Source organism: Amblyomma mixtum, chromosome 7 (assembly GCF_055824585.1).
Source record: "Amblyomma mixtum isolate Tamu chromosome 7, ASM5582458v1, whole genome shotgun sequence".
Classification (NCBI taxonomy): domain Eukaryota; kingdom Metazoa; phylum Arthropoda; class Arachnida; order Ixodida; family Ixodidae; genus Amblyomma; species Amblyomma mixtum.
In genome coordinates, this window is record NC_143018.1 from 143,623,720 (window position 1) to 143,636,225 (window position 12,506).

The 12,506-nt window shown below is 51.4% G+C and overlaps 1 protein-coding gene across 1 annotated transcript in view; it reads left to right on the forward strand.

Moving 5' to 3' along the window:
• LOC149337764 (uncharacterized) overlaps nt 1–10,496 on the forward strand; it is a 36,551-nt gene extending 26,055 nt beyond the window's left edge. Inside the window, exon 3 of the mRNA XM_089553509.1 lies at nt 10,092–10,496. Coding sequence (XP_089409635.1) covers nt 10,092–10,414 — 323 coding nt within the window. The 3' untranslated portion in view covers nt 10,415–10,496. The remainder of the gene's footprint in view (nt 1–10,091) is intronic.
• Nucleotides 10,497–12,506: the final 2,010 nt, after the last annotated feature.

Sequence of the window (12,506 nt, forward strand, 5' to 3'; positions counted from 1 at the left end):
CTCGCTGACTGTTAAAAAATTGGCGGGGGCTTAGCTTTAGTTAAGCCTGGTAGGTTGCGAAAGCGAGCGCAGCACCTCTAACGAAAGTAACGCGTCGCGTCGCGTGTAATGGTTTCTTCTGCTGACACGCACTGCCTCCTAGCCGATGCGCAGGAAGTGACGTCAAATACTACACGAGTGGCACGTCCGCACATCAGCTGAACGTGCGAAACACTCGCAGAGTGCCGCTGCTCTTTCTGCCGTCTGCTAACCGAGGCCTCCGAGACCCTCGATGATCTCAGAGGCTATTCCTACGAGCGGCCGACGCCAACGAGCGCAGTCAACAGTTTGTATAATAAGCAACAGCCTCTTCAGAACAGTGCAGTACCGCGCTTGTAACAGGCGTTGATAGAATCGGCGGGAAACGCGGGACCCACGAGCCTGCTCGTGAGATACTGCAATTAATTATGGGGGCGCAATTTTGTAAGACACCACACCAAGGCGTTATGCTTGCCGGTTTCGATGCATAGGCCATTAGAGCTTCAGCTAGAGTGACTCCCGAAAATATCAGCAGGTGATTCTCAATCCACTAAGCGCCCCACATTGTCGCTGTATTGATATCCTTTAACCTGCGCATACGTTGGCAAAAAGTACGATGTTATAAAGTGCAGGCATGCCAGATGAACAGCATATGCCGTTCGCTGCAAGAGCTAAGGCAGAACTTGCAGGACTAAAAATATTGACAAACCTTTAATTTCCTCATAGCGGAAGGCACATGGCTCGCCGGCCGGTGGCTGCGTGTTTGCAGCGCGAATAAATTGATTGCAGCTGCTTCAACAGTTCTTTCAACATTCAACATTTCTTTAAAATATGCCCGCTTGTAATGCTTCATCCGTTTTTCCTCTTCGTCGATCCTGCGTCAACGAACGAGCTTGAACAGCGTCGTGTGCTAGCGCGCGCTGCACGACGGGATTGCACCGTGCTCCACCGTCGGTCTCCGTGTGGCGCGCACGCGTGTCGTGCTCGTCCCACCCGAAAGTACGGCACTGCACGAGTGGCATTCAACCGAACGTGGGGCACCGCACTAGTGCGTAGAAAACTCCACGAGTGCCGTCAGCCGAAGACACCATAAAGAAGTAACGCAGTGCGCCGCGTCTACAGGTCACGCGTGGCTACCGGCCCCCGCTCCGCGACGACTGGACTTGGTAGCCCCTCTGTCACCCTTGTATGACGTCACGCTATGACGCCACTAGGCATGTCATGACGTCATAGGTTAATCTAAATGTCACGCTTGGCTACCGGCCGCCGCTGCGCGGCGACTCGACTTAGTAGCCCATCTCTCACCCTGGTATGACGTCAGAGGTCATTCTAAAGGTCAAACGTGGCTACCGGCCGCCGCTATTGTGAGCGTAGTATTGCTTTCGCAATCAAAAGGAAACGTTAGTGACTTCTGCCGGCACCCATCCACCACATAGCGACTATTTTGACCGTAACTCATCGAGATAGGTCCTGGCGTAGCCTACGCTTTGCAGCCTAGCAATTTGTGTCATTCAATGCAATAGTAACCTGCCTAGAATAAAGGAGGTTCGGAAGCCAGTATCAAGCGGATTGAGCCTGCACTCTCTCTAACCGTTGCACCAATTCCTTCTGCTGCATGCAAGAGCTGCGGCTTTCTCTCGTAATTTGCATTCTTGGGGGAGCAATATGGCGTACGTATGCGCAACTCTATATAGGAAGTATGCTATATGTAGTATACTCCAGCATAGCCCGGTCAATCACCTTGCGCTGTTCACCAGCTCGTGTTGCCAAGAGGGCAGTCGCCTGAGAGGTTGGGTGTGTGAATGGGGCGTGGCACACATTTGGGACGTGGAGATGCTCGATGTGATGACAGAGTGGGTCTGTTCGATTTACCGCGCTCGGGTAGCCCGCAGGCTACCAGAATATTCACCCCTGACGGGAAAGCGCATCGTGGTCACATGGGTTGCCGGCCACCGGAACTAGCCTGCAGGCAATTACGGCGGCAAGCTCTTCAGAGATCACGGAGGGAAGACGCTCTCCGTAGCTTCTCGTTCTGCTGCGCCTCGTTGCTACGCACGCGTAAACGGCAGAAGTGTGCTCTTTGGGACCAAGAACGACGACTTGAAGTTATTCAGGGCTGCCACAGACCGCAGAACAAACAACTGATCGCGCTCGCACGCGTACACATCGGCTCCGACAACGCGAGTGTGTGCCTCCGGTGCACAGTGTGCTGTGTAAGCTTCGAGAAATCCTCAAAAGCATGCGATGAGCAATCCCAATCTAACTTCTTTCAGTCGACACCTCATCGGAGGGGAAAAAAATTGGTCGCTTATCAAGCTTAAGCCCAGTGGATGCGAAGCATGTTAAGCAGCTGCCTCAGTGGGGATGGGGCTAAGTACCGGAGACGTGGTTTTAGGTTAATCGTCGTACTTTATTCGTTGCAGCCCAACAAACACACTCTTATGGTCCGTAAATGCATGACTCTTGGTTTGCACGTCACTTATTCTGCGCCGCTTGGCTAGGCGTTCTTCGCGTTCTTCATCGGTTTCCATAGCACGCTGCAGCCTTCGTTTTGCATTCCTATTATTAACGTCCTTAGCGTTTGGAGGCATCTTGAGCGCATACACGCCCGGCGCAAAGACGCTGGCGCGGTTGCGGGCACAGAGACTGACGCGGCGGCGGGCGCGCGCCGCTTCATCCCTGGCGTGACGTCACATATCACGTGATGCAGCGATGGTGGCGCCGCCGGCGCGTCGCGCGCGACGGCGCGAAGTCATGTCGCGTGACCTACTTGAAGGTCACTTGAAGGTCAATGGTGGCCACCGCCGGGAGGCGACCGACGGCGCGATATGAGGCCCCATCTGCAGCCGGTGTGACGTCATCACGTGACGTCATGTCACGTGACCCCACTTCAGTTTTAATGGTGGCCACCGCCGGGCGTCGCGCGAAGGCCCGAAACCTACGTTTATATGCTTCGCATAAAAGAAATGGAACGACACGCCGTACTCGGGGATTATCGCCTGTTTGTTTACTGCGCAGTAAGTATTTGTGACGGAACAGCGCAAAACACCGGGACACGAGAGAAGCGCTGACTTACAACTGGTTTCTATTTCGAAGAAACACTGCTTCTTATACCTTCTTCTCCCCCTAAAAAAACACAAATGCGTCACAACCATATCGTTCAAGCGTCCAAAAAAACATCAGATAAATAATCACAGAGATTCATAATCACATTTTTAACATTTAAAATTCTTTCTTAGTCAAAGCAACAGACGGCGTGCTGACACAATCGTCGCGCAGACTCGCTATCGAAGCTGCCTCGATTATTTCCCGGACTAACTGGTCTTTGTGATTAGCCAAAGCTTTGCATTTTTGGAAAACAGGTGCACAACTTGTTGAAGGGCAATCTCTGCAATGAATTCCCAGGTTCCGGCAAACTTGCTCGAAATTAGCTTTGTGTTCTAGTAGCCTTTCGTTCATGCACCTGCCAGTCTGCCCTATGTATTGTTTACCACATGCCACTGGCAACGAATAAACTCCACAAAGGGGGTTCGATGCTTTATCATGCATCCCTGCTTCTTTTTGGTCGGGTCTGAATTGACTCGTCTGCACAGACTTTTGGGTTTGTTGGGAGCAGTCATCACAACATTCACGCCAGCTTTTCGACCTATGCTCTTCAGGCGATGGGAAACGTTGTGAATATATGGTATTACTACTACCGGCCTCCTTTCTTTTTGTTTCTTTGCCTCATCTTGCTACTCGGGCCTAGCCTGCATCAAGTGCTTTTTCATCTGCTTGGCAACAGAAACCAAAAGGTGCGAGGGGTAACCCGAGTTGCCAAGCCGTTCAGCCTGGCGAAGAAAGCTCACTTCCATTTTGTGAACACAGGATTTCCTCAAGGCATAAAAGGTATTTAGGTACGTTGATGACTACCTGGTTCTTTGTGATGGCCAACGCGCGAATACGTTAGAAACAGTAATGGAGGAGGTGGGTCGCTCTGTGCAGGCTTTGCAGCCACTTATTGTCACGCACGAGCTTCCTGCTCAAGGGTCACTAAGGTTTTTAGACCTGAGGTTTGAGTTCGCTAGTGGGCATGCCTGCTGGGCCTATGAGCCAAGAGGGGAGAAAGCACCAATGCCCTTCCAATCAGCTCACTCTAAGCTGACCAAAAGGGCTATTGTGAACTTGTGCCTCACAAATGCCTTGAGGAAATCCTGTGTTCACAAAATGGAAGTGAGCTTTCTTAGCCAGGATGAACGGCTTGGCAACTCGGGTTACCCCTCGCACCTTTTGGTTTCTGTTTCCAAGCACATGAAAAAGCACTTGATGCAGGCTAGGCCCGAGCAGCAAGATGAGGCAAAGAAACAAAAAGAATGGAGGCCGGTAGTAGCAATACCGTATATTCACAACGTTTCCCATCGCCTGAAGAGCATAGGTCGAAAAGCTGGCGTGAATGTTGTGATGACTGCTCCCAACAAACTCAAAAGTCTGTGCAGACGAGTCAATTCAGACCCGACCAAAAAGAAGCAGGGATGCACGATAAAGCATCGAACCCCCTTTGTGGAGTGCACCGAAGGCCTTGTTTATTCGTTGCCAGTGGCATGTGGTAAACAATACATAGGGCAGACTGGCAGGTGCATGAGCGAAAGGCTACTAGAACACAAAACTAATTTCGAGCAAGCTTGCCGGAACCTGGGAATTCATTGCAGAGATTGCCCTTCAACAATTTGTGCACCTGTTTTCCAAAAATGCAAAGCTTTGGCTAATCACAAAGACCAGTTAGTCCGGGAAATAATCGAGGCTGCTTCGATAGCGAGTCTGCGCGACGATTGTGTCAGCACGCCGTCTGTTGCTTTGACTAAGAAAGAATTTTAAATGTTAAAAATGTGATTATGAATCTCTGTGATTATTTATCTTATGTTTTTTTGGACGCTTGAACGATATGGTTGCGACGCATTTGTGTTTTTTTTTATGGGGAGAAGAAGGTATAAGAAGCAGTGTTTCTTCGAAATAAAAACCAGTTGTAAGTCAGCGCTTGTCTCTTGTCCCGGTGTTTTGCGCTGTTCCGTCACAAATGAATAACCAACATGCCCAAGCTGCTGTCCTGGCAGTAAGTATGATGGGCATGACCGCAGACAATCCACCTTGCATGGCGGTTGACTGTGCTGCGGTCGTTGCGATTTCTACGTTCGTGAACTGCTTCATGTGGGCTGTAATCAGAAAAGAATCGTGATGCGTTCCGCTCAACTGTAGCCTGTCGCCCTCCTGCTTTTGCTGCCGTAAATGTGTGCACGCATAATCTCGACAAAGGCGCATATCAGCTGGTTCAGCATTTATCTAGAGCAAGCGGGTGTACTGTAAAAATTTAGCTTCGTATCGTACTTGTACTGCTACAGCCTTTCCATAGACGGCTGGCACTCGAATGAAAGGCGCTACTTTCCGCCCATGGCGCCTCACGTACCGCGGGCGCTGAGAATTTTTTCTCCCTGCTTTCTTATCGAGTTTGCTGATGCATGCGTGCGGTAGATCTCACGGCATTTCTTGTTGCCTAGTTCAAGGACCATACTGCGTAAGACACACTTAGACTCGCAGGTATGTTTCTCGGCAGGCTTGGCTATCCGCATTCAAAACAGCGAGCGTTTTTCGGGTCCAGGCAAGCGTCTCTGCGATGTCCGAGTTGTCTGCACTAGGAACGTACCTGGTATTTTTTCCTGTAGAGGAAGCAGCGAATCATGCCACCGCCGAAGCTGATCCAACGGGGAACTCGCTCACCGTTGAAGAGAACGAGGACTGTCTGCAAGTGCGCACTCATGCGCGCGACTCCTCACATTGGAGGATTTCTGGGATGCTGAAGGTTGGCTAGGATCACAGTGTTCGATAAATGTTTGGGAACGCCTTGAATCACGCCTTTACCAATGCCGTCCGGCGTGACGACGTACTGTACGAGGTGATGGTGATCTTGTCCTCCCCGTAGGCGAGCATCTCGATGCTTATGTAGCGTTCCATGCGTGCCGCGGGAGGAGTGGCCACCAGCATGCTGTCTTGCTTGAAGTTGAGTAGCATTCAGTATTCAGGAGATTTCCCCAAGGTGAGACCCGCGGCGTCTGGAATGAGTTGAAAGATGCCGTGTTGGCCACAGCTCTCCAGTAGACGGAGGTCGCCCGATGGCCGGAGTCTCACCTTGGTTAGACCCTTGGGTAGGCGAGGTAGGTTCGACGCAACCGATCGTCGAGCAAGTCGTCGGCCTAGGCTTTCCGCAGAGGAGTCGGCCAAGCGCAGCTTGCCGCCCTATCCCTGGGTGCGATCGGTTCCATTGTGTGCCGCTGGGTCATCCCTTTGGCGTTCGTGATCAAATCGTTTCGATCCACCGACGGTCAACCAACCATATTGGTGAGAAACTTCTTCGGGGGCTATAGCGAACCCCTCCAGGGTGACGTCTCCATGCTAAAGGTTGCATTCGGCCCGGTGTTGAGCGAAAATCCCACACACAAGAACCGGCACAGCCCCGTCAGAGCGGGGTCGCTAGGCCTACCTTAGGCCTAGCGGGCGGTGCTTACCGGCGGGAGCCGGAACACAGAAAAGACTGCAGGAACAGGCAAAAAGGGACTTGCCGATGCGTTCGAGGGCGTTATCCGAGCTTCAAAGACGAATTCCAGGCGAGAGCGGTGTTGAGCATCGCCGAATAGAGGCGGGAAGGACTCTACTTAGACAAGTGCAAAAATTGTGATAGCAAAGCCGATAGCAAAGTCATTTCATTATTGAGGAGGCTCTAATGCTCAGCCCCTACCCGGGGAAACAGATCAAGCTCCTCCACCTGGCTCAAGACGCCACCGCTGCCCAATTGATAGCGGCCGTCTTTTAAGCGAGGGGCGGCTTCGGGTAGCTCCTCTTTATCAGCTGGTAATAAAGTTTCACCACCACCATCTCTGCTTTCTTCCCTCACTCCTTCCTCTATTCCTTCCCTTCCAGCTCGATTCAGGTGTCCACCGAGATATGGGACAGTACTGCGCGATTTCCTTCCTCAAAAACGAGGAGGAGGAAGAACATTTATTTCCGCTGATTATTGCGCGGCAGCCACCTCCGGGTCCGCACGCAGGCGTCCGGGGAGGCAGTCTGTCGCACCGCGGCCGGAGAACATCCGACACCGTCTAGGAGAAGAGGTCTTCAGCTTCGGCCGCCAGGCGGACGGCGAAGCGCTGAGTTTTTTCGTCGGAGCTTCTCAGCGTGGTCTCCCATTCATCGCTAGCTTTAATCGCGTTGTGCCCTGGGGCACCAACGCATCTTCAAATTATGTGATCTGATGTTGCCACCTGGCCGAAAATTCACAAATTTCGGTTTCTGCACCATCCCTCTTCCGCCCTCTGGCACCCGTCCAACTCCTCCACAGGGGCGAGAAGAAATTTCGAGCTTGGAGTCTTCTCCAGTCGTACGACTCCTTTTTACTCAGGGATCTATCCGGTGGCGGATATGTCCTCCGGTCTTTCTTTAGATTTTCGGTTACATCCCTAAACGTACCAATACTTTCTTTGCTTTTAGATGATGTTGTGGAGGCGTCCGCAACACCCCGAGGTAATCAGGAGCGGGCGTGAATGTGGGCAGCCTCGTTGCCGGCGAGACCGGCGTGTGCTGGGGTTCAGATTACAGTCACGCTTTCGGCGAGAGACGACTCGTTCAGAATTTTGGCAGCACGATTGCTGACTCTATCCTTGCTAAAATTCCTAACCGCCGCTTTGCTACCGCTGACGACGTGTTTCAGGCCTGGTCGTGCAATGGCAATGGCTATTGCAATCTACTCCGCCTCTACCGGCGGTAGATCTCGGTTTCTTTCGATTCCTATGGCGATCCCGGTGTCTAATAGGGCGACTGAGGTTACGTCGCCTTCTTTCCCGATCGCTCCATCGGTGTAGGCGACCGATCCCGGCGGGAGTTTGTCCAATTTGTTAGCGAGGTGCTTAGCTCTGCTTTTCCTCCTCCCTTCGTCGTGTACGGGGTGCATATTCTTCGGTATGGGGCAGACTGAGTAAACCTACTAGCGCCCGGGGAAGGCGAAAGTGTCAGAGAAAGCATAGATCGAGAAATCAGAAAGAATCTATACGTCTGCCCCTCAAAAACGAATTTTAATGTGTCAAACCGGAGGCGATGCATGCGACGGCACTTCTCAGATATTTTGAGCATTTGTGGCAAAAGACCCAAGCATTAAGCTGTACGGCAGTCAGCGACGACAGAATCAGCACTCGCATCGGCTGCCGTAGGTGACATCTGTGTGGCTGCATGTATGCCTCGAGCAATGTGCTCGTGCAGGCATTTAATAAACGACATGTTTTAATGAATAAAATATTTCTCAAAGCATATCCGCTTTTCCACTGCGCAGAAAGCAATGAAGACCACGGTTTCGTGTCGCGCTCGACTAATACCTCACCATACGTTCAGCGCATGCATGCATGTGCGCGTCTGAGCGCGTACTCGGAGCTGAAATTAGCGGCCGCTCTCGTGAAAGCCCTAACAATATGGCAATATCAGCCGGGAGCACGAAATTAACAGCAGAAATATTTTGCGAATCAAAACTATGCGATCGCAATATGAAGCGAACATTTGTGCTTGCGAGGTGGTGAGACGATTCAACACGGACACACACACACGCAAGACCAAATATATAAACAGCGAGAATTACCACCTAAGGTGACATTGCAGGCGACACGCACGATATGCACCATGTTCTAGTAGAAACATGCGAGTGCTTCGCGCTAGGGATCGAATTCAACACATCGGATGAAGGACCGCGGTCCTTTAAGTTCATATAAAAATGACCGCGCATGCTTCCCGCTACCATACCGCCTCTCCGTAGTCTACTAGTTGCCCGAACGCTGCCAGCACAAAATCGTCCTGGCGAGTCTGCCTGCCCGCTGGCAGCCCGAAACTGCCTAACGAGGGAAAAAACTACCGTGGGCACTTAAGTCTGCTTACGTGCTATGAATGCGAAAGCATTGTGCACTACTGGTGTTTTTGTAGCTTAGTTGCGTTGGCCACCGAAACCGCACACCAATGGGAGCTCTATGGCTTAATACCCATAAGTGCAGAATTGTTAATTCTCTACATGACATACATATATGGCTTCGAGTCATCGTACCACTACCAGAACAGTGGCGCAGCGGTTAAGATATGCGCCACTGGACGGGAAGGTGGCTGTTCTTGTCGCAGCCACCCGTACGGATAGTGCGACCCATGTTGCTCTTCTCGCGCAGCTGGCGCGACGTTCCTCCCAACTTACCCGAGTTTCTACCAAGTAACCGACTTACTGAATAACTCGGGTATGCTCGGGTAAGTGTCCACATTTTCTGTGCACACTTTCTGTTAACGCCACTCATGAGCCAAATAATGCTTACGTATTAAAACAGCGGCGCGGCGTCATCTGTTGGAGCGCAGCTGAAGCGGTTGCTAGGCAACGGCAACTCAAGGTTGTTTGGTAGCCGCACCGCCACGAGCATACGCGACGAGCCCAGCTGGGCTCCAGTAGTGTTACTTTCGCAACAAAACGAACGCGTTCTGGTCACCCACCGGATGTGCGCGGAGCATCCGGAGAAAATCGAGCACCTGGTGCCGCACTCTGGCAGCCCGCAGGCAGCCAGAGGTGGATAATCAGAGTCCCAGTGGGACGGTGGCTGGCTTTGCGATGGCACAGTATGAAGGGAAGTGGCTGGAATATGTGAATGAACAGAGCCGGGTATGGGATTGAGTTTGATGTTTTCGCCAATGTATCCTCCGTAACTGGTGTGGGGAGTGGGGAGGAGGGTATACATGCGGCTCTGCCTGTAGTGCTGTTTGACAGCGTGGTACTCAAGAGGATTGTTTTGGGTGCGTGTTTGTGGGTTGAAGAAGACGTCCACCGGCGCTCGGAAGCTAACGGACGCGCTCATTTCCGGGGCTGCCCAGTGCCCCATGTAATGGCGATTTGTTACTGTGGTGTTGATAGCGTAGATAGTATGTGGGCTGAAGATGAAGGAACGGTGCGAGTCAGCGTTCTGCTTGGTAGTCAACTGATGGTCGTGCTGTGTGTGAGCAGGGTGCTGATACGTTCTTTTTCTCCTCATTTCCAGGCGAGAAAAAGAGCCTCAAGAGCGGGTCTCTGCTGCGCCTCGACGCCAGCGAACTGGCGCTGCTCAGCCCCCATCGCTGCCTGCTGTGCGGCAGGGGCTACAAGTGCAGTCGCCAGACGGTGGCGCACCTCAGGAAGGCGCACAAGCGGCCCGAGTCTCTGCGCTGCCGTCGCTGCGGCCGCGAGTTCAATTCGTCGGGGGCCCTGTCGGGACACCGCACCCGGACCCACGGCGACGACCGCTCCCGCAGACCGCGCTGGACGAAGCAGCCGGCCAACCTTCTCCCTCGTAACAACAATGCGGGGACGCCGCGCAACGTGTGAAATGCTTGGCAAATATTTTGCCTGTCCAAGCGAGAGTTTCCTCGCTTGTATGCGCTAATAAAGTACTGTTCTTCGAAAGCGCTTTGCGCCCTTGACTGGCACGCATTGAAAGAGATATAGCTGGCAGACTCTCTTTCTTCTATTACTCTCAAGGCGGAGTGACATTATAAATGGAAGTTGTAAAAGAAGTACTCTTATTACCTGAAATGAGAAACGCAGGAGCTAAAGCAATATACAGGTTGTGACTTCCTTTTATGAAGTGGTAACGGACGCGTTTTGAAAGGAATAAAACAAAGCAGCAAAACAGGACGCATTCACACGGCGAAGAAATACACATGGACAGCACTGTCCATGTGTATTTCTTCGCCGTGTCAAGGCGTCCTGTCGGGCTGGTTTTTCTATTCCTTTGTGACATGCACCAACTGGCCCAACAAGCTACGCTTCTTCAATACTACTCGATTTGAAGGTGCGGGCGAGATGCTAGACCGTAATGATGAATGCTGGAATGAGGCTCCAGTTTCATTATCTGCCTGGACTAAAACTATCGTTCCAGCACTGAATACGACAAGATACAACACGGACTTTTTGAAGTCTAGGGTCTGACGGAAATCCCCCCTCTTGTCGGAGGCTGTTTCGAAACTGGGAGCGCGGCACGAGGGCGCTTCGAGAACCGCTGCTGCCGAAGGCCGGCTACAGAATGGGCAGCACCAGGCGCCTGCGTGGAAAGAGCAGCTGGCCATGCTTACTGCGCATTTGTTGAAGATTCTCCCCATTCCTCCAGCGGCAGCTGGAGAAAGCGCTTCGCGGTGCGCATGGACAAGCGCGGCGGCCATGCGGTCCCAGTTGCCCTCCAAAGTTTTAAACACCCTGTACATGATGAAAATAGATGGCGGTGACCAAAAGAACAGACATGGAAATATGTTTCGTTTCTCCCACGGGCGCCTCGATAAGGAGGCAAAATCTATAGCATGCTTTTCAAATACGGGGCATGAAGAAACCCAGGCGTCTTGCGAAGATTTGAGGAAAATTTCCGTTATTGCGATTAAGCGTACGCTCTGTTGGCTGGATAATAAATTATTCAAGGTAGGCAGGCAGTCAGGTAATCCATATACAGAATGTTTCACGGAAGATTTTACATAATTTTTTAAAATAGGCTTCTTGAGCTAGAAGAACGCTCTTTTCGGCATAGCATTGCCACTGATGTAGTGGTCAGAATGCAGCAAGGCTTGTTAACTAACGTTTCATAGTTAGCATTTTAACTGTTAGAGCGCTCCATAATTATTTAGATTCGCGCAGCCCACCGTAATATCCACACCACTTTTTAGTCTGCCTACATCGCGCCAGAATACACGCGCCTTCGAGAAGCTTGCAGGCAAAGAAACATCTCCAGTGCACGTAAGTAGTCGAAATGGGCAAAATTTGTTGGGCCACAGCTCCGAGAGGAACAGCGTTTTCGAGATTCTAAAAACGGGTATGGATATTACGTACAGTGCGCTATACGCATTTTAATAATTAGGGAGCCTAGCTAACTTTCATAGTTAAAAACAGTAAACAATTCAATATTACTTAGTCAGCCTGCTAAATAGTAAGTCTTAGCTGTATTCGGATGTACCACAACGCTGACAATGACGAAAGAACGCAATGCCAGTGAACAGCAGGTGATTTCTGAGTGCGTTAAACTACAGCTGATATATTTAAGCTCTATCAGGCCCGCGTTGCAAATACAGTAATCTAAGAGAAGCGCCAAATGCCATTCGTTGAGCCTAATATGCTCCCCTGGCTACTGGCTCTTGTAGTATATGTTTCGCCATGGGGAAACTGGGCGTTAACAAATTTGAGAGCTCAAGCTAAGTGAAACCGCAGCGGACACGGCAACATAAGCACGGATATGTGACCGGCTGAGAGCACGATCATTCCGATGCCGCCGCGTGACGGGAGTTCATTCTTAAAATTAACATATTCCGAGAGGACCACGAACACGCGTGAGAGTGTTCTAAAAACACGGGTACTGAAAAAAAGCTCGTCGGAACCCTACGACTGCAAAGCGAGCCGTGCAGAAATAAGCACGAAATTTGCAGGATGCCTCTCGACA